Below are 27,493 nucleotides of genomic sequence, written 5' to 3'. Positions count from 1 at the left end.
TAGAGAAGAGGCAGAAAAATTCTTTAGAAGTATATGGAATTTCCACATTGGAGAGCAAAAATTAGAATTTAGTATTGAGTATCAATTTTGAAATATGGATGTAAATGAATTAATATTAAAGAAAATTAAAGATTCAGTTCCTAAGCCCCTCTAATCACATTTCAGGTACTCAATAGCCACACTGACAGAACAAGTAAAGGGTCGACAGTAAATCCTTCAGGCCTTGTGGGCCCTATGGATTTCTATGGCAATTGCTCAATCGTGCCATTGACAGCAGCCATGGACAATACATAATGAGCATGCTGAGTTCCAATAAAACTTTCTTTACAAAAGCTGGCAAGTGTCAACCCATCAACCCTGAAACTGTAGTTATGGTTATATGATTATAGATAGCAGTATATTAACAGGAGAATGTGTTTCAGGTTGTTTTTGGTTTTTGTTATTTAATCTGATCCCATCAGTGATCTGGTTCACTGAGAGTTCCCAGAGGTTCAAGCCCACAGACGAAACTTATCTTATTATTTAACATGCGCGTGGATTTTAAAACAATATTCATCTTTGATCCATTGCCAAACTTCTGATTAGTTTCCTATCTTACCTTTTAGCATCACTCCTAAATTCTTTCCATTAGAAAGACACAAAAAGGACCTTGGAAGTCAGGAGAGAGGATTGTATGAATTGCTGGCAGTAGAGGAAGGAAATGAGTAGTCCTCAAAACACCATGTCCAAGCTGCAGCCCAACAGGTTTCTAATTATCTGACAGTACAACATGGAAGTCTTTGACATGTTACATTTAGGTGCAATTTCTGTCTTTATAGTTTTGGTGCCTTACCTTAGATGAGATTTGTACCTTGCCATTGGATCCCCATTACACCTCCAGGTCAGGGGACCTCTTGGATCCCTTTGTACTCTTTTCCTCACTGATCATTCAGGAACCCAGTGGTGCGTCCAATTCCTGATCCTCTGCTTTAGAGTTTTGGTCATCAGAAGCACAATAAGAATTTTATCTTATTTTTGAGTATGCACTTGATTTTTGATTCTGCCTCCTTGTGATTTCTGGGAGAACAAGTTATTTACCATGGGGATGCTGGTTTTGTGGTCTGACCACTTAGCGATCTCAGTGAACAGATTATTGGTTTATAGAAAAATCTTGTCTCTGCTGGATGAAAGCTGACAGAAGATCTGTTTTGGTTTCTGTTTGTTAGTTTGTCTATTTTGAGGCAAAGTAATTGAGAATTTGTACCCACTGGGAAAAGAACAGAGGACATGGACCAGTGAGTTTTGTAATTCTATGTTTCCTGAAGTTTTGGCATTGAAGCTGTAAGTGTGCCCTGTGTCCACGTGTGTATGTGTTTGTAATTCAGAAATACAATGTATGTGCATGTAATAATTTCCTACCTCCAGATCCTATTACCCAACTAGATTATAAAATATCTCAATTTAAAGCTCTATTCTCATTGACTTAGAGTTAAATAAGTACTTATATAAATAGATTATCCCTAAAGATCCAACAGTATAAAAAGATTGAACATCAAATATGTTGAATATGCTGGATTTTTAAAGTAGCCTTACAGAAACCATCTCCTAGATGATTTTAAAATTCAAGCTCATATAATTTAGGCAGATATTTGGCAAACAAGACTAGTTTAATATTTTTGGTTAATACAAACCATTATGTCTTCTCCCATTTATCAGTGTTAAGTGAAAATACAAGCATACACTTTATTCTACTTGGGTATGTTCTTCCTAAATTTATTCGGGTACATTGATTAAATAAACTAGTGTTATTTCTACTCCATGTTAGGATTTCAAAATATGTAAACTAAGTTTAGCCAGACTGAAGCATTACTCTGATAAACTTTATTTAAACAGTGATTATGTTTTATAGTATGTCATCTTGATTATTTAAGCAATAACTATGTTTTTTTTTTTATTTTGGTTGGTTGGTTTTTGAGGTATTGGGGCCAAGGAATGAACCTGAGACCTTGTATGTGGGAAGCAGGTGCTCAACAACTGAGCCACAGTGGCATCCCTGAGTTGGTTATTTTCATTTGTTTTGCTTGTTGTTTGTTTTTGTTTGTTTGTTTAGGAGGCTCCAGAAACCAAACCCCGGACCTTCTATGTGGCAAGCACGTGCTCAACAGCTTGAGCCACATCTGCTCCCATGATTATGTTTTATAGTATATCATCTTGAAGATAATTTCCATGATCTTCAGGTATCTTGAGATCTTAGTCTGATGTTAATTTGGGTTACTTAATAGGCATTATTTTTTATTTTATTTTATTTTTATTAAATAGGCATTCTTTAGACAGCTAGCTGATTTCCAGGTAAGAGAATACTGAAGTGCTAATTACTAAGTGTAACTTTACATTTATATGCTTTTGCTTATTTTTATTTGCTGTGGAGAGGCTATGATCTTTGGCTCTGTGATGAATGTGAACGTGTTCATTTCTGCACTTTGAGAAGTATTTAAATAACATATGCAGCTATTACATGTTTTTATGAACTCTGCTGCCCTCCTGGACAATGGACAATTATTGTTGCTGAAATAGAAGTTAACAAATTGCTTTGATTAAGTCATAATTACCGTGTGGCTTAGACTACATTTAGGAGCAATCATTTCAGAGAAACCATTTGAGGACTTCTGAGTATTCATTTGATTTTTGGTACCAGTTTTTTCTGCTTTCTGGGTGGAATAAGTTATTCCCCCTTGGGAGTCCAGATTTGTTGTGAAAATGCCAGGGGTTTGTGATTTTTTTTCCAGGGGCCTTCTAGGAAATCTCTAAGAAAGTTTTAGCTGCAAAAGATTTCCTGAACATTTTCTTTCATTTTATTTAACATTTAGAATTCAATTTTGGGAATACAGTGTCAGGAGATTTAAACACTTAACATAAGATCATTGGTGCCTGAGAAACATGACTTGTCCTCTCAGTTGTGACAATAAAATGTTAAAAAATAAACACAGAAGGTAACTTGACTGTAAAGAAACTTAAGTGTGGAATCTTTGTTTTGTTATTTAATCAAGGACTTAATTAAATCAACATACAAAGCACAGATGATTATTCTGGCAAAACCTGCTGATGGGAATGATACTAAAGAGAGTGAAAAATTAATGACCAAAATGGTCATTAATGACTCAAATTTCAAAGAACCTTAAAAAAAATACTACATTCTACCCCCCTTTTTCCCTCTTAGTGGTGTATACAAATGCCTTGAGCTGTGACACCATGGAGCCTAGAGTGATTACAACTGAAAGTGGGAGGATTGCATCCAGCATCCATGTGGAATCTGAGCCTCCTCTTGACATAGAGGTGCAGTGGACACAACCAATCCAAGGTCCACATAGAAAAGGTGGCATTGGATTGGGAAAAGTGGACATGGTGGCTGATGGGTATGGGGAAAGGCAGGAAGAGATGAGAGGTGGAGGTGTCTTAGGGACTTGGAGCTGCCCTGGATGGTGCTTCAGGGGCAATCACCGGACATTGTAAATCCTCCCTGGGCCCACTGGATGGAATGGGGGAGAGTGTGGGCCATGATGTGGACCAATGACCATGAGGTGCAGAGATGCCCAGAGATGTACTTACCAAGTGCAATGGATGTGTCATGATGATGGGAGAGAGTGCTGCTGGGTGGGGAGAGGTGGCGTAGGGGTGGTGGGGTTGAATGGGACCTCATATATATATATTTTTAATGTAATATTATTACAAAGTCAATAAAAAAAAAGAAAATGCTGATCTGAATCAGTGGCATGGCTTGGGGACACAGAACAAACACAACGTTATCTATAAAATACCTGTATCCTAGACAAGGCAATTTCTTGGGCAGAATGTGAGTATCTGAAAAGCTCTCCCTGGTTTCCTGATAAAATGTCTCTTCTTGGGATATAGTATGTATTTCCCTGGACCTTGGGCCCTCTGAGGATAGCCAACAAATGGTACTAAATTAGTGCGCATCAAAACAAACTGAATTAATTAAAAGAGCTTTTTACATGTAATAAGATCAACTGGGGGTAAGTAGGTGGGTGGGATGTAGGCAGACCCTAATTTAGTTTTTAGTTTTGCTAGTTTTTCCAGGTACACAGTACCAGGAGGCATTCTGTCCTATTCTGTATGGCTCAAAGCCACTGACAACCTGCACCAAACAAAAGATCCCGTGACTGGAAAAAGCGAGGTCGAGCCGTCTGCTCGCAGCCAACGGCTGCCTTCAGAGGCGCTTCGTCACCGCTGAGTCAAGCCTGCGTCACGGTAACATAAATAAAACTCCCTTGCAGAATTGACTCCTTCCTGGGCACCTGCACAGGAAACCATGCCCAGCGGTATAAAAACACCATCCAAGGACCCTCGTGTTCCTGAGATGTACGCCAGGGACCCTTTTGGAGGACTGACCGTGTGGGGAAGGTTCAAGTCCGCTCCGAATTCTCAGGGCCAGTGAGGAGGGGGAGCCTGAACCCAGACTGAGGGGGTCAGATCTCCCACTCCAGACTAGACGTGGGACCCGTCATCCTCAATCGGTTGTTACTCAGGTTCTTCTGAGGGGCCCCGACGTTGGAAGGAAGGCCAGGATGCTGTGTTAAAACCCCGGTAAGGAAGGAACACGGCGTTCCTGGGTTTGGGCTTCTAGAAAGTTCTTTTCGCCATGACAGTGCGGGAAGGGACAGCCTCGCTGACCAAAAAAGGGGGACAACTGTGAGGGTAGAAAGGCCTCGGTATGGGCAGAATAAAACCACCCAGCTACGCCACTCCTGGGAGATGCTCCCGGACACGCGTGAGGACGTGAGGACGCGTGGCAAGCCTCAGCAAGGGCCAAGGCGAAAACACGGCTCTGAGGTGTAGCTGAGAACCGTTAGGAGGCTCTCGAGCGCGGAGGGCCGCTGCAGCCAATCAGAGCGCAGCACGCGAGGGCGCGCGGTGGCCCAAGCACCCTCGCCCAATCAGAGCAGAGCAGCCTGTATAAAGGAAGGCCCCGCGGCTGTTCTCGGCAGTCTGCGAAGGAGCAGGTGAAGAGGTTGGTGAGGAAGAAAGGAAGCTCGCCATGGCCCGCACCAAGCAGACCGCTCGCAAGTCGACCGGCGGCAAGGCTCCGCGCAAGCAGCTGGCCACCAAGGTCGCCCGCAAGAGCGCGCCGGCTACCGGGGGCGTGAAGAAGCCGCACCGCTACCGGCCCGGCACCGTGGCGCTGCGCGAGATCCGCCGCTACCAGAAGTCCACCGAGCTGCTGATCCGCAAGCTGCCCTTCCAGCGCCTGGTGCGCGAGATCGCGCAGGACTTCAAGACCGACCTGCGCTTCCAGAGCTCGGCCGTGATGGCGCTGCAGGAGGCGTGCGAGTCCTACTTGGTGGGGCTCTTCGAGGACACCAACCTCTGCGCCATCCACGCCAAGCGCGTCACCATCATGCCCAAGGACATCCAGCTGGCGCGCCGCATCCGTGGGGAGCGGGCGTGAGCCTCCCACCCCCACCCCCCCGTGATAGGCTTTGGCAAGTTGCTCCCTGAAAACCAAAGGCTCTTTTCAGAGCCACCCACGTTTCCAAAAGAGGAGCTGTAACACTCCGAAAGTCCAAATTTTAGCAGGTTACTCATCTTGAGGATAGCCTTCTCGGTAATCACGATCCCTGCCCACCCTTTAGTGTGCAAATAATAGGGCACTGATGAGTGAGTGGCTCCAGCAAAACCAGGCAGTTACTGGAGGAGTAAAGACATATTTAGGATCAAATTTAAACCCATCAGTTTCCTCACCCTTTCACTTAAGAGGTGCTGGGCACAGTGCAGGTTGGTTACTGATATTTCTGTTCCACTATATTAGTTCTTTGAAGAGATGACATCCTTTTGTCCCTAGGGCAGTCCCTGGCACTTGGCGAATCAGTGAAAAATTAATAAAATGAGATAGATATGAATTTGAAGGAGGAAAATAAATACATAAATTCTGATGACTTCATTTTCTACTGCTGTGTAACAGGTTGCCCCTGAGCAGAGGCTGGAACAATGCCATAGTTTTTCAGGAGCAAGGATGTGAGAACTGCTTTCCCAGGGTTCTCTGGCTCCAGCTCTCCTGAGATTGCAGGGTTGCTTACTGCTCTGGGAGGATCTGCTTGTCACCTCACTCCCGTGGTTTTGAGTTGGATTGCTTCCGCTGTGGTATGGGCTGTTGGACTGAGGGGCTCAGTTCCTTGCCAGGCCAGACAGGGCTGCTTCTAACTTCGTAAACTGGAGCTTGCTCTTCCCAGGGTGAGTGAACCAAGAGACAGAAGCCACAGGTATTTGTAAGTGAATGTTGGGCCATGACCCAACATGTTGCTGTATTATTTCTTAGATGTGAGCTAGTGACTTCTCAAGGGGAAGGAAATTATACAGGGTGTGAATTCTAGTTGAGGGTCATGGCAGGTATCATCTAAGAGGCTGCCTACCATACTGGGGAGCAATGCACCTGAAAAGTGGAAAGCCACCTAAAACTCCTAAAATTAGAAATTAGTTTCTGGTAGATTGCAACAATAATAATAAAAGACAAATTTCCACCCTATCCTGGATCCATTCCCTTTGCAGTGAAAATTTGAAGCTTGGCTTGATGAGAGGTGGACTTATTTCCCAACACTTGTGTCTGGGCTGATGTCAAGATTTGTAAAGTGGCAGAAGTAATGTTGGACCATTTGAGAACTGAGGCTTCCAGAGACTCACTGGAAACATTCTTGGGAAACCCTACTACCACCATGTGACCAGCTAGCCTTAACGATGAGAGACAGGTGGGTGCCCCAACTGACAGGCAAACCAGAACTGATGCCATGGGACTCAAAGCCCCCGTCATAAAATCACACATAGACTGTTCAGTGGCCAAAGCCCTTCCTATGACGGAGGACACTAAGGGGCCCAGAGGTCACCTCCAAGGAGCCAAGGGAAAAAAGCAGACCTCTCTTTCATTAGCAGCCTTTAGCAAATGAAACATTTTATAATCTTTTGCCTTTACTTAATATTTAATAAAATAGAAAAAATCATATGTATCTTTTTCATGAGACTTTATATTCCTTATGGGGTGAAACACGTCATACCCCCTCTTCTCCCAAAGAAAGGAAACAGGAGATAGGACCTGGAGAATTTAGAGAGAGAATAAAAAGATTACTGGCTTGGGAGTCCCACTGGCAGAAGCAGGAGGCACAGGAGGGAGGGGTTGTTCTTGGAAAGCCTGTTGGGACTGTGGGCGGGGCTGCGATGTAGGCTTGAATTGACTACTGAAGGGGGCCTTGGCTTCTAGAATTTGGCAAGAGAGGCAGAGTCATCCTGGGAGCTTTCTCTTGGCCTCACTCTGATGCTTCTTCAGGGGTGACTACTGATTACCTGCCAGCCATCACCCTCCTCAGCCCCCAAGTACACCCTTCCCACACAGCATGGAGCCACTGCCTACCAGGCTCAGGAGATGCTCAGATCTTACCTGGTCTGTGACCCAAAGGTTAACACCTACTCTGAGCTGGGCCATGAGTCCCTGGGCATCGTAGTGCTCAGAGAATTGTTATGAAAAATCAGGTGAGACCATACTGATTAAGCTCTGGCAAGGTGCCTAACCTGCAGTGGGAGCTCAACTTACTAGTATTAAAACTAGCATGGGCATTGATATCATTCCTCTCCCTCCCACCCAGATTTCTGGACAAGAGATAATGTCTTTAATCTTGCTCTGGTGAGTAAAGCCAAAAACGGTGAGCCTCTGGAGCTGTGGGCCCCAGTGTTTTCTGTCACATGCAGCAAGACAGAAGAACACAGCAGGGTGCTGGAATGAGGATAGGTGGGAGAGGAAGATTCTATGCTTCTGTTGTTCCCGAGACCCCTAGGTTTTGTAAGATGCCCCAATACCATTTAAATTTGCCAAAATTTGAAGGTAGATCAAATTGGGATTTGGGGCACTTGTAACCAAGAGTCCTAAAAAACACAAGGCATTCCCTGGCAGGTGGGGACCAAATGGGTTTATTCCCATAGTTCACAACTACAGGAGATAAAGGCCTTGAAACAAAGCCTGATAACTTGAGCACAATGAGCCTGGCAGGAGCCAGCGCCTTGGGGAGAGCAGTAGGAGTGGGACCTAAGGGTCCTCACTGGCCTCACTGACCTCATTGACCCCACAGGTCCTGCAGCACATCTCCTCCATAGTTGATAAATATTTGTAAAAGTGATGCATCAGCCCAGCAAGTTGTTAAAGAACACATACACCAGGAAGCGGACTTGGCCCAGTGGATAGGGCGTCCATCTACCACATGGGAGGTCCGCAGTTCAAACCCCCGGCTCCTTGACCCATATGGAGCTGGCCATGCGCAGTGCTGGTGTGGGCAAGGAGTGCCTTGCCACGCAGGGGTGTCCCCGCATAGGGGAGCCTCACACACAAGGAGTGCGCCCCGTAAGGAGAGCTGTCCAGCGCGAAAGAGAGTGCAGCTTGCCCAGGAATGGCGCCACACACACAGAGAGCTGACACAACAAGATGATGCAACAAAAAAAGAAACACAGATTCCTGTGCCGCTGACAACAACAGAAGCGGACAAAGAAGAACACGCATGCAGGAAAAGGACACAGAGAGCAGACAATGGGGGGGGGGGGGTTGGGGGGTGGAACGGGAGAGAAATAATAAAAAAAAGAACACATACACCATTAATGCCCCATTTAGGGGCCTCTGATTATTGGACTGAGTAAGATATTACCTTTAAGGTAAAAATGATTGTAAACACTCGAAACACCCAAAAGGGAGCTGGTTAAACAAACAAAATGGAACATTAAGTCATTAAGCACAGTAAGGTAGCTCTTAGAGGCCCTGATACATTGTTAGGTTTAACAAAATGTAGTTTGTAGAACAACATGTATAATAGTCTACCATTTAGGCAAAAAGAATAATTAGATGATTGGGCATGCTTTGTTTGAAGAACATGTGAGAAACTACGTCTTGAGAGAAACCAAAGGTTGATGAAGAGAGGCAGAAAAGACTCAATTTTCACTGTATATCCTTTTGGAATTTTTAAAATTTCAGGCCATTTACATGGATTACCTTTTTAAAAGTAAAGAATTTAAGTAAAAATTAATGCCATGCAATATAAGTTCTGAAACAGAAGTGCTAATTGTTCTGTTACAAGATGTTTTAGTTTCCTGGGCTGCTCAAGCAAATACGATTCAATGGGATGCCTTACACATGGGAATTTATTAGGAGGCTAAAAGAAAGTCCTAATCGCAGATATCATCAAGGCAATGCTTTCTCCCCAAAGACTGGCATCCTGAGGCTGGCTGCTGGCAATCCTCGGTTTTGGCTCCCCTGTCCCATGACAGGCACATGGCTACCTCCCCTGGCCTCTCCCTTCTCCTCCACGTTCCCTTGAATTTCAGCTTCTGGCTGCTCCCTGCGGCTTTCTCACTCTGCCTCAACTTTATTCTGCTTGTAAAGGATTCCAGTAATAGGATTAAGACCCATCCTGATCGAGGCGAGTAGCACCTCAAGTGAAGCAACCTCATCAAAAGGTCATACTCACAATGAGCTGATACCCACGGGCATGGAACAGATGCAAAGAGCACGTCTTTCTGTGATGCCTGTCTCCAAACCACCACCAAGGTAAATACCGCTTTGGTGCTGATGAGTCTCTAATGTGCTCTTCCCTCCAATGCCCAAGTTACCATTGCAGAGCATATTAAAGAGAAAGGGCTAAGGCGCTCGTATGAAAGAGCTTGTTCACTTGGTGACTACATCTCTGAGCACTGCTGCACCTCATGACTATTGATCATTGAAGAGAAACAATTAAATGCCATCCACACATAGCCGTGCCTCACCGTTTCAAAACTGAAAAGCTTTTCTTTCAAAGAAGGAAAATGCAGGGGCATTAAAAAAATCATGACAACATGGGTAATGTATTTCCCCCTGAATGATAAGAAGAGCCTAATATTATCACCTATTGGTAAAGAATAGATCATCTATTATTGATTTCAATTTTTTAGATAATGATAACAAAATAAGCCATACTTTGCTTTCTTTGACCCTGTATGGATACTGCCTGTTGGTATTGTAGCATCACAGAAGGAACTCCTGTCAAGCACCAGGGCAGGAAAAGCTGCTTCTCTTCATACTGGTATATTTTTATCTTACAAATGATATCAGTCTTTTGACTGGCCTGGCATACTTGATAATTACACAGGGTTTCTATCCAAATGTGCGGGCTGATACTCATTCATGATTCTGAAAAGAAGAAAGGAGAATGGAAAGAAAGGGAGGAAAGAAGGGAAGGTGGGAAGGGAGGAAGGAAGGGAGGAAGGCGAGAAGGGAGGGACAAGAAAGAAATGAAAAAGGAGAGCAAGAGAAACTAATTTAAGTCCAAAGACCTTATAACCTTGTTTGGATCCTGATGCAAACAACCTAACTATTTAAATAACACATTTTTGAGAATTGGTGCTTTTTAATAGGGTCAGGACATCAGATAAAACAAATTATTGTCACGTGTTGTTTGCAAGGCATCGTGGTTATAGAGGAAAACATCCTTATTTTCAGAGCCGGTAGGGAGGCCATAGAGGCAAACCTACTGATGTCTGGGGTTTGCTATGAAATACTTCAGCCCAGAAAAAAAAACAGGAAGGCTGAGGCAAGTACAGAAAAACACTGTTTCGGGCGATTTACATAGACAGGGTTCGTTGTACCGTTCTTTTTATCGGCATGTTTCCAAGTTTGTAGGAAAGAGTTTTTTTGTTGTGTTTTTAAGCACTGTGATTCTGTCTTCTAAACTGAAAGGGCTCCTCAGCCCTGAGTGCCTTCGCTGGTGGAAACGACGCGCCGAGGGAGGCGGTCGGGGGCTGGAGGCAGCAGCCGGCGCAGGGTCAACGCCGATGCCCCGTCGCGTACCCGAGGGCGCTCAGACCTGCGCTCGCCGCCGGGGAGAGGCGGGCACGCAGGAGGCGCTCGGCAGGCCCGGGCGGCGAGGCGGGCGAGGTGGGGCCTGCGGCGAGCCGGGCCCTCCCTCCGCTCTCCTGCTTCCTGCCGCCCCGCGCGCCAGGATGGGGAAATGCGCCTCCGTCAGGTGCCGAGCCTCCCCAGCCTGCCCTTCCACCCCGCGGCAGGCTCGCGCCCTCCCCGCTCGGCTCCCGAGGCGCCCACCACACCCGGGACCCCACTGCGGCAGAGCTGCGGCCTCGTTGCTACCCACCCCGCCCCGTCAACGAGGGGCTGACATCACAAAGCCTTGCCAGCCGGCCTGCCCCCTGCCATGGCCCCCGACGGTCTCAGTGGACCAAACCCCGCCTTTCTGCCCCTAGAGGGCTTGGGGCCTCTGGTTTGCTTGCTTGGCCTGGTAGCCCTTCCTTGGTGCGCTGTCTCTGCCCCTCTCCCCTGCTTCCGTGCCCGCCTCTGTGAGTAGAGACCCTTGAAAGCAGTGAGTGGGCAGCCGGGGCTCACAGCCTCTGCTGCAGCCGCGTTTTTTTCTGTAGGCGCTGTTTTTTCTGCGCCCGGGAGCTGGGTGATTCGCTCTAAATCTTAGGTCAAGATCCCTGGGTTCACCCCACAAGCACCCTTGTACAATTGAGCGTGTCCTCTCTGCCTTTGAAGATGTTGATAAATTTGAGCCATAGATGATTATGACTAGACAGATCAACTAGTTTTGTCCCAACATTTTTCAGAAGAAACCCTCTGGGGGAATGTAAATGTCTTGTCCAAGGCCATTAAATCAGACTCGGGTGCTTCCTCCCGACCGAGCCGGCCCAGCTGGGGCGCTCGCGAGGTACTTCCTGGACCCTGCATGGATTTCTCTGAGCAGTAACCTCCCTGCCTCGCAGCTATTGAGAACTGAGGGCTATAATGCAGGTTAAATGACTGGCCCACAGCGAGTTCTTGAGTGAATTAGCTGATTGACTCCAGAATGCCTATAAAATGGATAGATGCCATAATTTTAGATAAATGCAGAAAACGAGAGAATTTGTAATTTAGGAATATTCTCAAACCTATTTATCTAAAATGAGCCTATTAACAACCCCCAAGTAGAGGGAAAAGATTTCTGTCTCCATTGAATAAGGTTGAGGGTATTCAGACTCCAAATCCTGTGTGTGTGTGTGTGAGAGAGAGAGAGAGAGAGAGGAGGAAGTGAGAGAGAGGAGGAAGAGAGAGAGAGGAGAGAGAGAGGAGAAAGAGAGAGAGAGGGAGAGAGGGGAAGGGAGGGAGAGGGGGGAGGGGGAGAGAGAGAGGGAGGGAGGAGAAAGAGAGAGGGAGAGAGGGGGAGGGAGGGAGAGGAAGAGAGGGGGAGAGGGAGAGAGAGGAGAAAGAGAGAGAGAGGGAGGAGAAAGAGAGAGGGAGAGAGAGAGGGAGAGGGAGAGGGGGGGAGAGGGAGAGAGAGAGGGAGGGGGGAGGAGAAAGAGAGAGGGGGGAGAGAGAGAGGGAGAGGGGGGAGGAGAAAGAGAGAGGAAGAGAGGGGGAGGGAGGGAGAGGGAGGGAGAGGGAGGGAGGGAGAGAGGGGGGGAGGGAGAGAGGGGGAGAGGGAGAGAGAGGGAAAGAGAGGTGTTTCCTACCGCATCCCCTCACCGCCTAAGGGAAGAGATTTTTTTTTCATGTTAAGTCCTCTTTGGTTGCATGCGGTTTCTTGGGAGGCATTTGTGTCTGTTATTGAAGTGCCATACTTGCATTCCCTAAATAGAGGTGTTTTTGCTCCACATCTATAAAATGGGTCAAGGTAAAACAGGCGACGCGAGGATCAATCCAAGGTTTGCCCAAGGTTTGCGTGGCAGTTTGAGAGGAAACTGCTCCCCTGAGACTCTCTCTGGGGTTACTCAAAGCACAACCCTCACTTTGTTTCTTCTTTTCCCAGGAGCCATGGATGCTGTGGAACTTGCCAGAAAGCTGCAGGAGGAGGCCACCTGCTCCATCTGCCTGGACTACTTCACAGACCCGGTGATGACCGCCTGCGGCCACAACTTCTGCCGCGAGTGCATCCAGATGAGCTGGGAGAAGGGGAGAGGGAAGAAGGGGAGAAGGAAGCGCAGGGGGTCTTTCCCCTGCCCAGAGTGCAGGGAGATGTCCCCACAGAGAAACCTGCGGCCCAACCGCCTGCTGACCAAAGTGGCCGAGATGGCGCGGCAGCACCCCAGCCTCCAGAAGAGGGACCTGTGCAAGACACACCAGGAGCTGCTGAAGCTCTTCTGCCAGGAGGACCAGAGCCCCATCTGTGTGGTCTGCAGAGAGTCCCGAGACCACCGGCTGCACACGGTGCTCCCGCTCGACGAGGCCATCCAGGAGTACAAGGTGAGCTCTTGGTCTCTGCTTTGGTTTGCTAAAAGTAGCCGAGGAACGAGACCAGGAAAGGGTTGGCTTCTAAATGGGGATTTATTAGGTCTCAAGCTCGCAGTTCTGAGGCCACGAAAGTGCCCAAATCGAGGCATCAGACTTCTCCGGGTCTTGCCGTTTTCAGGTTCCTGGTGTCCGTGACTTCTTCTCTCAGCTTCTGGGGGCCTCTCTGTGCCTTGCTGATTTCAGGCTCCGGCACCCTCTCTCTCAGCCTGTGGGGGTTTGTCTCTGTGGCCCTCTCTCCCCCAGGTTCATCCCATTTATAAAGGACGCCAGGAGGAGGATTAAGACCTCCCTGGGCACGCCCTACTGCAGCCATCTAACCGAATGGCCTTTAACTGAACCTCATCTAAAGGCCCCGCCTACAATACCCCCACAGGAATGGATCAGCTTTAAGAGCACAACTTTCTGGGGTCCCCAGAAGATGAAACTACCACAGTTATAGGGCTTCCATGAGAAAAGACTACCAACTCGATAGTTTGAAACAGCAGACATGTATTCTCTCACAGCCTAGAGCCCAGAGGTCCCAGATCGAGGTGTCAACACTTCCTCTGAGCTCTGAAGGGTCCTGGTGTGGCTTGTTGGACATCTGTGAAGTTCCTTGGTATATTAGTCTGCCAAAGGGGTGCCAATGCAAAGTACCAGGAATCTGTTGGCTTTTATAAAGAGTATTTATTTTGGGTAAAAACTTACAGTCCCAAGGCTGTGGAAAGTCCAACTCAAGGCACCATAAGAGGTGCTTTCTCACCCAAGTCAGCTGCCACGTGTTGAAACAAGATGGCGGGTGGTCTCTGCCTGGTGTCTCCTGCCCCTCCGGGATTCCTCTTCCTCTTTTTTTTTTTTTTTTTTTTTAAAGATTTATTTTTTATTTATTTAATTCCCTTCCCCTCCCCTAGTTGTCTGTTTTCTGTGTCTTTTTGCTGCATCTTGTTTCTTTGTCCGCTTCTGTTGTCGTCAGCGGCACGGGAAGTGTGGGCGGCGCCATTCCTCGGCAGGCTGCTCCCTCCTTCGCGCTGGGCGGCTCTCCTTATGGGTGCACTCCTTGCGCGTGGGGCTCCCCTACGCGGGGGACACCCCTGTGTGGCACGGCACTCCTTGCGCGCATCAGCACTGCACATGGGCCAGCTCCACACGGGTCAAGGAGGCCCGGGGCTTGAACCGCGGGCCTCCCATGTGGTAGACGGACGCCCTAACCACTGGGCCAAAGTCCGTTTCCCTCCTCTTCCTCTTGAGGCTCTGTGGGCCCAGCCCCTCGAGGCTCTATGCTTCAGGGATCCTGAAGTCCTCTCTCTCCTGGCATAGGGCTTGTTTCTCTCCAGGCATCCTAGACCACGGCCTTCTCTTCTCTGTCATATGGCAGGATAAAAAATGACAGCGCTTTCCTCTTCTTGTCTGTCTGTGTGAGTGTCTTTATATCAGACCCAGCAGGGGGGCGGGGACTCAGCCTGAGTCATGCCTTCCTGGCACAGTGGAATCAGAAAGCCCTCAAAGCAATCTTTTTTTTTTTTTTAAGATTTATTTATTTATTTCCCCTTCCCCCCCCACCACCCCGGTTGTCTGTTCTCTGTGTCTATTTGCTGCGTCTTCTTTGTCTGCTTCTGTTGTTGTCAGTGGCACAGGAATCTGTGTTTCTTTTTATTGCGTCATCTTGTTGTGTCAACTCTCCGGGTGCGGCGCCATTCCTGGGCAGGCTGCACTTTCTTTGGCACTGGGCGGCTTTCCTTATGGGGTGCACTCCTTGCACCTGGGGCTCCCCTACACGGGGGACACCCCTGTGTGGCAGGACACTCCTTGTGCGCATCAGCACTGCGCATGGGCCAGCTCCACAAGGGTCAAGGAGGTTTGAACCATGGACCTCCCATGTGGTAGTTGGATGCCTAACCACTGGACCAAGTCCACTGCCCTCAAAGCAATCTTAACAGGTAATCTAATCAAAGGCCCCTCAACTGAATTTAATACAATCAAAAGGTATCATACCCGGAGGAATAAATTAGTTACAAACACAATCTTTCTCTTTTGGAGATTCACAAAATAATCTCAAACTGTCATGCTCAGCTTGTGGCTTAACTCAATCTCTCCTCCATTACACGGTCCTCTTCTCTGTCAATGCACAAATTTTCTCTTCTAGGACTCCAGTCATATCGAATTAGAGAATGCCCTACTCCAGTTTGGCCTCCTCTTAACTAATATCTTTCAAAGACCCTGTATCCAAATAGGACCACATTCACAAGACCAGAGGTTAGGACTTGAACATGGCTTTTTTGGGGGGTGGGTGGGGGGCGGGAGGGGTCACAGTTCAGTGCATAACAGCGTAACAGCCTTACATCCAAGACGGGGAGTATCAGAGTGAGGGGGTGGGGGCAGGGGACATGTGATAGGGTAAACTGGGTAAGAGCTGCTGTAACAAATAGACCCTCCTAGGTACAGTATCAGGGACACATGACAAACCCCCATCAGTGGCCAGGTCAGCAAGCTAGTCGCCTCCACCATTCTTCAGGAATACAGACTGACAAAGTCCGCACAGCACCTCCACAATTAGCCAAAGGTCCCTCTTCACTCAAGCTAGCTCAGAAGAGAAAGAGCATGAAGAATCTTAGGAGGCTGTATTAGTCAGTCAAAGGGGTGCTGATGCAAAGTACCAGAAATCTGTTGGCATTTATAAATGGTGTTTATTTGGGGTGGAAGCTTACAATCACGAGGCCATAAAGCCTAAGTTACTACCCTCACCAGAGGGTGTTGCCATGTATTGGAGCAAGATGGCTGCTGGTCTCTGCCAGGGTTCAGGCTCTCTCTTCCTCCTAAGGCTCCATGGTCCCAGCTCCTTCCAAACTCAGCTGTAGGCTGGGATATGTCTCAGCTCTCTCCCAGGGCTCATTTCTCTCTGGGCTCAGCTGCAGCTCTAGGCTATCAGGCTTATTCTCTTCCCGGGACCTCTGCTGTGTCTTTGGAGCTGTCTCTATTCCTCTGTGTTCTTCTCCTGTGTATTTATTTCCTGGGGCTCCAGCATCAAAAACTCAAACACTGTCTTCTGCTGTTTTCACCTACTGACATGGCCGAATCAAAACCCCAATCTTAATCAAGTAAAGGTGAAATCTCTGAATCAAATACAATCTAGTATGCCCAGAGGAACAGACCAGTTTACAAACATAATCCAATGTGTGTGTTTGGAATTCACAAATAGGATCAAACAGCCACAGAGGCCATTTGCCCTGGCCAGGTCTAGAAGAGGCTCCTGAGGGGCCTGTCCCCATTCCATTGGCTGGAACCCAGTCATGTGGGCATGACTTGCTGCAAGGGGGCCTGGGAAATGTAGCCCAGCTGTGTGCCTGGGAGGAAGATAAGAGCATGGGTTCTGGAAAGACAATTTAGGAAACCATGCCAGCCCCGTAAGCCTGGGGTTTGCAGAGCTTCACAATAGCAGGATGAGGAAACTCAAGAAAACCTTGTGCTATTTCCTTGAGCTCTCACACCACTGCCTCTTTTCTTATCCTCCTCCTCTTAAACTAACCGCTCCTCCAAGTCCTTACAGAAGGTCTGCAGTTTGCTGAAGTAATGAAAAGTGCTTCCTGTGGACCAGGTAACTGATGGATATTAGCTCATGTAACCCTTGTAATAACTCTAGCAGATAGGAACTATTTTTTATTCTCATTTTACATAAGAGGAAAATGAGGCACAGAAAAATTGACTGACTAGATCGAGGTCAAAGACCTGGAAAGTGGACAATGCAGGATTTGAACCTGAGAAGGCTTGGTCCAGAAACTGGGTGATGGTAGATTCCCTCTGCCAGGGTGAAGTAAAGGAGAATGCCACGTGTGGAGTAGCTGGGCAGCAATCACTGGAACCTCAGTGCAAAGGGAAATGCAGAGTGAAGTGTTGTTACCTTGTGAGCAGAAAGCCTTTGCTCCCAGCCTGGCTCCCAAACACAGGGCCCTCTGGCTTTCTCTTCTCCCACTCTGGGTCCTGACTTTCCTTGCCTGAGTTCTTCTTGTTTTTTGACCCACGGTCTTCTTAAATTGGCTCTCTACTGGGGAAAGGTCATTTCTTTTACTTCACTTTGTGCTTTGGTGCATTGAATCATGTACTCCAACAAATACATGTTCTTAATCTTATTCACCTCCCTGTGAGCTTGAGCCCATTTGTGATAGGACCTCTTGACGATAGTATTTTTAGGCAGGAGTGGCTCACCTGAATGAGGGTGTATGTTAATATGGATTACTCGAGTCCTTTATAGCAGAGGAAATTCAGAAACAGAGAGAGCCACAGGGAGGATCCAGAAGTGGAGGTCAGTGGGAACCAGGAAGTAAAAGGAGAGACAGCGCCATGTGGCTGGACACCCAAGGAGCCCCCAGGATCGCCGGCCAGCCAACCCCAGGAGGAAGCAAGTCTTCCAGCCTCCGAGACTGGGAGACAAGAAATTCCTTTTGCTTCAGCCAACGCGTTGGGTAGCATACAGTCACATCAGCCCGGCCAGCTAAGACAGTGCCAAAACCTGCCTGTCATCCTGGGTGCTTACTAAATGAGGGTAGGAAGGGCCATGCAAAAGAACAGCATCCAAGCAAACGGCACGGGCTGTCACACTTGGGAACACACCAGCATCACTGGACAGGCGTGGGACAGTGCAGGAGGCGGGGGCCCCACGCTCAGAGCTCCTGAGTCTGCAGGCCTGGGGAGGTCTGGAGGGAGGCCCCAGGAGCAAGACGTTTTTGCCACCGGTGGTATGTTGAACCACCCTCTGCAAAGGCCCTGAAATCAGAGAGGAGGATCCCAGGCCCCAGATGTTTTTACTGGAGGCGGATTTTGAGGTTGCCATGGCTCTCAAGATCCAGATGAGGGCCAGGTTCCCTTAAGGAGGTCAACAAGCCCTAAGAGAACCAATCAAAAGGCAGAGGAAAGCGAGGCAGGGGCGCCTTAGAGATTAGATTGCTGTCGCCACTTTGCAGCCCTTGGATTAAAAGTGCCAAAGTGATTCCATTTATCTCACCTTCGATTTGAGGGAGATGTTTACCTTACATTCCTTCGATGGCAGCATTCATGCCCAACTGTGGTTGAGAACTTCTGAAAATTATCTAGACATACCCCCAACACACTCTTCTGGGTCGCCGAGTCCTGCTAGCGACACCCCTGTTGTGGTTTGCCGGGCTCTTATGATAAACACCACACGACGGGCTGGCTCCAACAACGAGCATTTATGGGCTTACGGTTTTGAGGCTAGAAGACTCCAAAACTGATATATCAGTGTTTCTTGCTTCCTCGCAGAGCCCCAGCATTCCTGCATGCCTTGACTTGTACATCTGCCAAAAATCCTTGGCATGCCTTGACTTGTACATCTGCCTCCTGCTGCAGGTGGTGATTCCTTCTCTGCGTTGGCTCTGTTTCCTGATCATTTCTTGCTTCTTCCCGCATGGCCTGTAGCTCCTGGCTTTGGTTTTTTCCCTTTATAAGGCCTCTAGTAATATGGATTAAGACCCACCCTGATTCTTTTGGGCCATACCTTAACTAAAAATAGCATCTTGCGGAGGTCCTATTTACAAGGGGTTCACACCCCCACAGAAATGCATATGAAGAACATGTATTTTGGGGGGTACATAATATAACCCCCACCACGACCCAGGATACTCTTTCAGAGGATGCAGCCTCAGATATTACAACCCAGATTGGGGTGGAGGGGCGGGACGCCATTGGTTTGAGTCTTTGGTGGATCCCAGAAAATTATGTTCTTAAGCTAACCCATTCCTGTACATGGAAGGTTATTATGTGTGGGGCCTTTCAGTTAGATTCAATTAAGGGCTGTATTAGTCAGTCAAAAGGGTGCTGAAATTGGTTGGGTTTTATAAAGGGGATTTATTTGGGGTAGGAGCTTACAGATACCAGGCCATAAAGCATAGGTTACTTCCCTCACCAAAGTCTATTTTCACATGTTAGATCAAGATGGCTGCTGATGTCTGTGACGGTTCAGGCTTCCTGGGTTCCTCTGGGCTCAGGTCCTCTGTTCTCTCCACAAGGTCAGCTGTAGACTATCAGGTGAACAGCTCTGTCTCTCTCCCTGGGGTTTCTGCCGTGTCTAAGAAGCCGTCTCTATTCCTCTGTGTTCTTCTCCTGGCTCAGGGTTTCTCTCTTCCTGGGGCTGGCTTCTCTTTCCTCCACGTGCTGACCACCGGGGGCTCCAGCTTAAGACTTCAGCATCAAACTCCAACATCAAAATCCCAACATCAGAAAAAATGCCCTATTCTGTCCTTTGCCACACCTTTTATCTGTGAGTCCCCACCTCCCAAGGGGTGGGGACTCAATGCCATAATGACCTGGCCCCATCAAAGCCCTAATCATAACTCAATCATGCCCAGGTACAGACCAGATTCCAAACATAATCCAAAATCTATTTTTGGAATTCATAATCATATCAAACTGCTACACTGGCTCTTGGCATTAGGTTCAATTAAGGGACCCTTTGATTAGATCACTTTCTACTCGATCTCTTTAAGTCTTTTGATTGGACTGTATCAGCAAGGCATGACCCAGGTTGAGTCTCTGCCCTCTTGCTGAAGTCTTATGTAAACTGAGAACTGAAAGCAGAAACAGAGAGAAAGAAGAGATGCAGAGAAGGAAAACTCTGCTATTTTAACCTGGCCATGTGGGAGGACTCATGGCCTCTACAGCTGTCTACAGCTGCAGAAAGACAGAGAAATCCTGAGAGGCTCAAGGAAACAAGGCCGGGGGAGAGATGCCTGATCGCCACAGCTGAGCTCCTGGAGAAAGGAGAGGGAGACTGGCAGATCCACCGTCTTGCCTCACCATGTTACAGGACTCCAGGATCTGCCAGCCAGCCTTTGGTAAGAAAGCACCTCTGATGATTTGGAAATTTTTGAGGGCTCATTTATCAGAATAAAATTCCCATTATAAAAGTCAACCTATTTCTGGTCCTTTGTACTGGCAGCCCTGTGGCAAGCTAAGACAACCACTGTTCTCAAATCCTGCACTTTTCTGTGTCCTGTAGTTGAAGTTGGAAGAGAACATGAAGCATCTGAGAGATGAAATAACGAAGAATGAGAAGCTGCAGACCAAAGAAGACCAGACCTTGAAAGAATGGCAGGCAGGAGCTTGGGCTGCTCGGGAGCATCCCCAACGGGGCACCCAGGAGCTGAGAGGGACAGGAGGGCCACTTCAAAGAAGGGGCAGGGCAGAAGGGGCCCCTCCTCCCCGTGGGCAGGGCCTGACCGACTCTAGACCCCCCCCCCCCCAAGGCCTAGGGCTCCCACAGCCTTTAGAGTTTGCAGGACACTTTCATTTACATCATTTACAATTCACAAATGATCACCTTTGAGGTGGGACTTATTTTAGGTCATGGAAGAAAAAAAATGGAACCCCAGAAGGTTGATGTGTCCTACCCAAAGTCACAGAATTCCAGAAAGAATAAGGAATCAAAATATACGTTCAACCCTGACAGTCAATAGGCTCTGGCTTTTCAGGGTTTTGCCACTTGATGCAGGCCCATTTCCAGTATCACTGGCGCTGAATGCCTTCCTTGCCATTGTGCCCACCATCTCCTCCCATCTGCCCACCCCCACAACTTCACCTCTCTCCAACCAGCCCTGCACCCCCTAACCTCACCTCTCCCATGGCCCCTTCCCCACCCAGTTCTTCTGGGGGATTTTCCTGGGAGGCAGAGCATATGGATATCCCCAAGCCTAGTTTGATGAGTTTTTGCTCTTTGGTGAATCCCAAAGAAGACATGAGAAGACATCCCAGGAAGGAAGGGGGAAGGGGCCAGAAGAACTCAGGGAGTTTCCATTGGGCTATCCCTGGGCCTTGGGTTTGTGGTTTTGGGGTCACCAGTGTCTTTGCTGTATTTACAACATCTGAATTTCTCATTTCTGCATCATGTGACCCCTTCATGGAGGATGCCGCTGAGGTTTCCTCTTCCCTCCAACACAAGGGGCGCAGAGGCAGGATGGTTTGCTCCAGATGGCAAAGTCTCTGGACCATTGTTATTTGGGACTCAGTCATTACACCACATTGATGAGGTTGGGGCAGGTGGACATATAGACCTCTGTCTTATCCCCTGGTTCCAATCTAAAATGTCCAACCCCAGCCAGTTTTGCTGCTTTCTGTGGGTCACCAGGGAAACAGGTTTAAGTGTGTGAGGGTCTCCTGGGATGCCCCCTAGAAGACGTCCTGCCAAGCACTTGCAGGCAGCCTGGAGAAAAAGGACATTGGGGAAGGGGAAGTTTCCTTTCCAGAAGCCTCAAGTCCAGGTCCCCTTCCCCTTGCTCCTCCAGGAAAAGGTAAAATACCGGAGAGAGCGCATCCTGGTGGAGTTTGAGAAGATGGGCCTCTTTCTGGCTGAGGAGGAGAAGCGCCTTCTCCAGGCCCTAAAGAAGGAGGAGGATGAGACTGCAGAGAAGCTGCAGGAGAACAAAGCTCTTCTGGACCAGCAGAGCCACTCCCTGGAGACGCTACTCCTAGAGCTGGAGGACAAGAACGAGCACTCGGCCTTGCAGATGCTCCAGGTGAGAGTGGGTGTCCCCCGTGGTGCAGGGTGGCCAGTCACAGGACACTTCTGAGCTTGGTCTGGTGGGTGGGAACAGGAAGACAGAGGACCTACTGATGGTCCTTTGGGAGTCAGACACCAAACGGTCTACCTGTTGTTACTGAAACCCCTTGTGCCCACAGCACAGCTTTTTTTACATGGCCTGGGGTCAGGGGCAGACTCACAAACATGGCCCTGCTCACCGAGCTGCAGGGACAGATAAAGCCAAACACGGAATGGTGCGAACCCAATAGAAATGTGTTCTACATTCCCTTAATAGCCTAGGGAGGTGATCTGTGGGCAGCTGTTGGCCACGTGGTGATTCAGGGACAGGCTTCCCCGTCTTGGCCCCTCCCTCCACTGGAGACTCCTAGTCATAATGTAAAGGTGGTACCCTGGCCCAGACAGACACAGAGGACTGTGCGGGAGCCAGTTACAGGGCCCAACCTAAGCAAGATGGCTCTGGAAGATGGAGATGGTGCAGGAAGATGGTATGGACTGGCCTACAGGGGAGAGGCCTGCACTTCTTTTACTCAGGAAGAGGGGAAGAGGTGATTTTGGCTGATGAGTGAATAATCGACACACCCAAGTGTCTGTTTTGACTGGAATTTATAGTAAAGGTAAGTTTTACACGGTGACCCAAGTGTGTGTACACACATGCACATATAACTAAAAATAAGTTTCATGAGACGACTATTATGTGTAGAGCAACTATATATCCCACTTTGCCTGGGACAATCCTTGTTTTATGACCATTGCCCCGGTATCCTGTGCAGTTTGTCCTCAATGACTGTCCTGGTTTAAGTGATGAATTATATAATCAGCCTAACTCTGGGTAATATTTTGTCTTCTATTTTACTTTATTCAAAAGTGATTCATTCACAACCCACAAAATTGGTTTCATGACTCACTAGAGGGTCAACACCTGCATTTATTTCTTTATTTTTAAAGAAGCTTTAGATAATATAAATGGTTACATTGAAAATTTGGTAATCCCCATATACCCCACCACCTCCGCCTCCTCCAATTTCTCCCATTAACATCTTTCCTTAGTGTGGTACATTTGTTACAATTGATGAACACATTTTGATGCATTGCTACTAACCATGGTCTATAGTTTAAATAATGGTTTACACTTTGCACCACAGAATTTTATAGGTTTTGACAAAATATACAGTGGCCTGTATCTGTCATTGCAATGTCATGCAGGACAATTCCAATGTCCCCAAGATGCCCCATGTTATACCTATTCTTCCCTCTTCCTCCCTTCAGAACCTCTGGTGACCTGGCGGCCATGTTTTTTTTTTTGTTGTTGTTGTTTTTCCAGGAGGTCCCAGAGATTGAACCTGGGACCTAGTATTTGGGAGGCAGGTGCTCAACCACTGAGCACATCTGCTCCCTAGCGACCACTGTCTTTATATCAATGTTACAAATTCTTCAATTACTAGAATAATAAATATACTTTGGTCAATGATCGCATTCCCCTCTTATGCTTGTTCATTCCTCAATCTTGAGAATTTGGGAATGGTGATACCCACTCTGCCTCCAACTGAGTTAGGGCTTAGATCCCATGGGGCAGTTGGATGGAATTGTCTTGCTTGCACTTATAGATACTCTGTTTTTGGGGGATGGGCCTTGTCCATCATCATCCTTTTGTTAGTGTCCTGGGCAAGTCTGATGAGAATGGGTGTTGGTTGCAACTTTGCTGAGATTCAGGGCTCAACTGGCATATGAACAGCCAGAAGATTTAAGTCTCTAGGACATATGTTTTGTGGGTATAGTTCTAATTATAGGTTCAAATAAAAGGGGCAGAAGAACCATGTGTAGGAAAATTATAAATGACTCTAACTCTGACACACTGGGGAGATAGGTTACCATATATTCCAAGGCAAGGTCCATCAATGGTGTGCCGATTTCCTGAGGTTGTCTGCCCTGCCTATAGCATCTAGATGGCTCTAGAGCCCTCAGGAGCACCCCTACTTGAGGAACTATTTACTCTGACAGCCAGTGAGAACCTCCTGAAACATGCACAAATGTAACCTCTGGAATGACCTCCTCACTCACTTTTGAAATCTCTTAGCCATCAAACTTCATTTGTATTTAATATTTCCCCCTTTTAGTCAATGTCTTTTTCAAAATGCATTGCTAGTTGGTGCTTGGTTAATAATCTCTCAGCACCAGGGAGGCTTAGCCTTGGGAGTCATGTCCCAAGCTGTGGGGAAGGTAGTGAGTTTGATTTAGGGAGAAAAGGCCTGCATTTTGAAAAAATGCTGTTTAATTTCCTATGTTTCATCGGCATATGGACACACTCTGGTTAATAGGGTGGCATGTCAGGTTTTCCTCACTGCTCATGTAAGTGAAAAGAGAAATCACTGGTGGGTCTTGCAATATAAAATTCCTAGGCTAAGAGTTAGGATTACGGTCTGGAATCTAGAAATAGGGATACTGGAAAACATTATAAAATTTGTTATATTGCCCTTCTAGCAGACATGTCAGGCTAGAAGTGTGAAAAGGTAATGCTGAGAAACAACACTGATCTCTGAAGAAGTTCTGGAAAGCCCCTCTGTTGCTTTGGCTCTGTTACCCCACTCCCCTCTTCCTCCCTGAGATGTCCTCTTGATGGGTAACAGACGCAAACCTAGTGCAATCCCCATTCAGCCCCACTTTCTTCCCATTGTGGCTTTATCTGTCTTGGGTGGGTTGGCTCCCACTGAGATGGGAGAGCAAGCCCAGGAACTGCTCTGCTTCACAGGATGAGAAGGGGCAGAATTGGGATGGCCACCAGGTATGATTCCAAAGTGCCAAGCACCTTGCAATATGTGCCGCTGTCTCCATAACTCTTCCCCATCTCCTTTCTACTGATCAGTTGGATCTCACAGGTCTGACCAGGGGCTGAGGATGGTTCTAGGATTAGATTAAGGACCCACAACTGGGCAGGGACCCAAAATCCCTTGTGCTTCAGAAAGCAGTCCATAAAAGGACAGATAGCCCAGGGATTCAGGGCAGGGGTCTGCTTCAAGGACAAGTGAGAAACATGTTGCCAAGAGGATGGGTCTTGGGGACATTTCTGGGAAGAACCTGTCTGCTGTAAGAAGTGAGTGGTTTTAAGCATCAGATGATGAGGGAAGGGAGATGCTAAGAGCTTTGCTAATTCCTGTGCCCATTTCCTTCATTTCCAGGATATGAAAGACCCACTTGTCAGGTATGTGAACACTTGTGTTTCCCTGGAGGTGGTGATGGGGAGATGGGAGGGCAACTTGAGAAGCCAGAGGGGGCAATAAGACCCATGTCTACTGGAGGAAAACAGCCTGAAGATGCAGTACCCAGAGGCCATCCCCACTGTGCTGAAGACGGTGTGCAGGGTTCCCGGGCAGATAGAGATGCTCAAGAGCTTCCTAGGTAAGCTGGAGCCCAGGGCTGGGGAGTTGAGCCCAGCTCTGTAAAACATTACCACCCACTGCCCCCACAACCCCAGAAGCCAAGCAATCGCATAGGGCCATAGCTCCCAAGAGCAGAACTTGTCCCTGGGGCTTAACCTTCACTGTCTGATGTTTGGTCTTTATTGAAAATTCATAATCTGTGCATTTGAGATAACTGCTGCTGCCTTCACGAACAAAATATGGTTTTACTTGATGGTCCGCCCCAAGAGTGATGCTCTCTTGTTCCCTTAGATAGATGAAGCTTGGTGAACAGCCCAAATGGTTTTCCCCCACCCACAGGCTAAACCACTACTGCCCATAGTCGGGGTAAGGGATCACCATGTAACCACAGGTTCAATTACGCTGCAGCAAAGTATGAGGCTCTGAGTTCATTACCCCATAATTTCTTGAAAAGAAAAGAAAGCAATAAAGCCCCAACCCAACATGCTAGAACCGCTGCATGAATGGCGCTCTTCCAGGGAGGAGAAAAAACATTGAATTCTCATGGCTGTTGGCTGGAGCTGGCAGAAGGGAGCCTTGGGGAGTCAGGGAGTCATAGGATAGATGTCCCAGCCATGTCTTCCTGCCCCTCGAGGAAAATCCGGCCACCTGCTAGGGGTCTCCCCAGGGCCCCCAGAAAAGCAGACCCTCCCCACCCTGGGGGTGCACACTCAACCCCGCGCTGCCCCCACCTCTCCCGGCCTGTGCCTGACTGCAGAGGACGTGGTGCCCGACGCTGAGACGGCGTACCCCCACCTCCTCCTGTACGAGAGCCGCCAGCGGTGCTACCTCAGCTCCCCGGCGCTGGAGGGCTCGCTCCGCACCCAGGACAGGTTCCTCGCCTACCCCTGCGTGGTGGGCCAGAAGACCTTCTCCTCGGGGAGACACTACTGGGAGGTGGGCATGAACCTCACGGGCGATGCGCTGTGGGCTCTGGGCGTGTGCCGAGACAACGTGAGTCGGAGGGACAGGGTCCCCAAGTCTCCTGAGAACGGATTCTGGGTCGTGCAGCTGTCCAAGGGAAAGAAGTATCTGCCCTCCGTCGCAGCCTCCCCGCCTTTCACGCTGACGGAGCCTCCCAGCCACGTGGGGATCTTCCTGGACTACGAGGCGGGGGATGTTTCCTTCTACAGCGTCAGTGACGGATCTCACCTGCACACATACTCCCAGGCGGCCTTCTCAGGGCCTCTCCAGCCCTTTTTCTGCCTCGGCGCTCCGAAATCAGGCCAGATGGTCATTTCTACAGTAACCGTGTGGGTGAAGGGATAAAAATGCAGTCGGGAGAGAAGATGAAACGGCCCACGTTTCTCTGTAAGGCAAGATCCTTCTGCTCAGCCATCAGGTCCACCCTGCGAGGTTTTTCAGGGATCCAGAGCAGAGCCACCAGCTGTTCAGGGTGTTGTTTTTGTTTTTTAGGAAGCCAGGGTATAGTCATGATTAAAGCAGATCAGTGTGAACCGATGACATTTACAGATGCTTGCTTAGCTGAGAAAACCTAGGAAAGAAGCCCATCCATTTTTTTTTTAAAGATTTATTTTTTATTTATTTCTCTCCCCTTCCCCAACCCCCAAGTTGTCTGCTCTCTGCATCCATTCTCTGAGTGTTCTTCTGTGACCGCTCCCATCCTTAGCAGCAGCACTGGGAATCTGTGTTTCTTTTTGTTGCATCATCTTGTTGCGTCAGCTCTCCATGTGGGCGGTGCCATTCCTGGGCAGGCTGTGCTTTCTTTCCCGCTGGGCACCTCTCCTTATGGGGTTCACTCCTTGCGCACGGGGCTCCCCTGCGTAGCACGGCACTCCTTGCGCGCATCAGCACTGCGCATGGGCCAGCTCCACATGGGTCAAGGAGGCCCTGGGGTTTGAACAACCCACCTCCCATGTGGTAGATGGACGCCCTATCCATTGGGCCAAGTCTGCATCCCAAGGCCCATCCATTTTATCTTCTGACCGATTATATCTATCTCTACGTAATCACCTGATATTGAAACCTATCAGGCTAGTTTATTTAGCCACGCCTCCCCCCTTTAGAAAGTATCTAATTCATTTAACTCGGTCCCTAGCTCTGTTTTAGGTATGGTTTAGAGGAAAGCTCCCTTGCTGCCAGTGTCTCCATTTTCTGTCAATCATTTTCTGACACCCCCTCCAACTACAGAGCCCTTCTTTAGAAGCAAACGGAAAACTGAGCCCTTTCAGGCCCCACAGCTAAACCCCCGTTCCCCACGCTCCGGAAGCTACCAATGCTCAGGAAAGTCGGGTGTCGGAGAGGGGGCGCTCAGACGGGCAG

At 48.3% G+C, this 27,493-nt stretch overlaps 2 protein-coding genes across 5 annotated transcripts in view; both read left to right on the top strand.

Annotated features, from left to right (window-relative positions):
* The window catches only part of TRIM17 (tripartite motif containing 17), a 48,442-nt gene extending 21,771 nt beyond the window's left edge, over nt 1-26,671 (top strand). Inside the window, exons 1-8 of one of the 4 annotated variants that reach the window (XM_058286366.2) lie at nt 11,221-11,346; nt 12,792-13,225; nt 20,259-20,354; nt 21,541-21,771; nt 24,971-24,993; nt 25,099-25,190; nt 25,929-26,107; nt 26,222-26,671. In XM_058286366.2, coding sequence (XP_058142349.1) covers nt 12,797-13,225; nt 20,259-20,354; nt 21,541-21,771; nt 24,971-24,993; nt 25,099-25,190; nt 25,929-26,107; nt 26,222-26,479 — 1,308 coding nt within the window. In that variant the 5' untranslated portion in view covers nt 11,221-11,346; nt 12,792-12,796 and the 3' untranslated portion in view covers nt 26,480-26,671. Of the gene's footprint in view, nt 1-11,220; nt 11,347-12,791; nt 13,226-18,933; nt 20,095-20,258; nt 20,355-21,540; nt 21,772-24,970; nt 24,994-25,098; nt 25,191-25,928 lie in introns of those variants that run through there. The other 3 variants (XM_058286364.2, XM_071211488.1, XM_058286371.1) reach the window with 3 other exon arrangements.
* Nucleotides 4,932-5,895, top strand: H3-4 (H3.4 histone, cluster member). The gene has a single exon (XM_004452321.3). It carries the CDS (start codon nt 5,033-5,035, stop codon nt 5,441-5,443), a length of 411 nt encoding a protein of 136 aa, XP_004452378.1. The 5' UTR covers nt 4,932-5,032; the 3' UTR covers nt 5,444-5,895.
* Nucleotides 26,672-27,493: the final 822 nt, after the last annotated feature.

This window comes from Dasypus novemcinctus, chromosome 2 (assembly GCF_030445035.2).
Source record: "Dasypus novemcinctus isolate mDasNov1 chromosome 2, mDasNov1.1.hap2, whole genome shotgun sequence".
Taxonomy (NCBI): Eukaryota; Metazoa; Chordata; class Mammalia; order Cingulata; family Dasypodidae; genus Dasypus; species Dasypus novemcinctus.
Note: the sequence above shows the minus strand (reverse complement) of the source record. Positions and strands in the feature narration are given on the sequence as shown.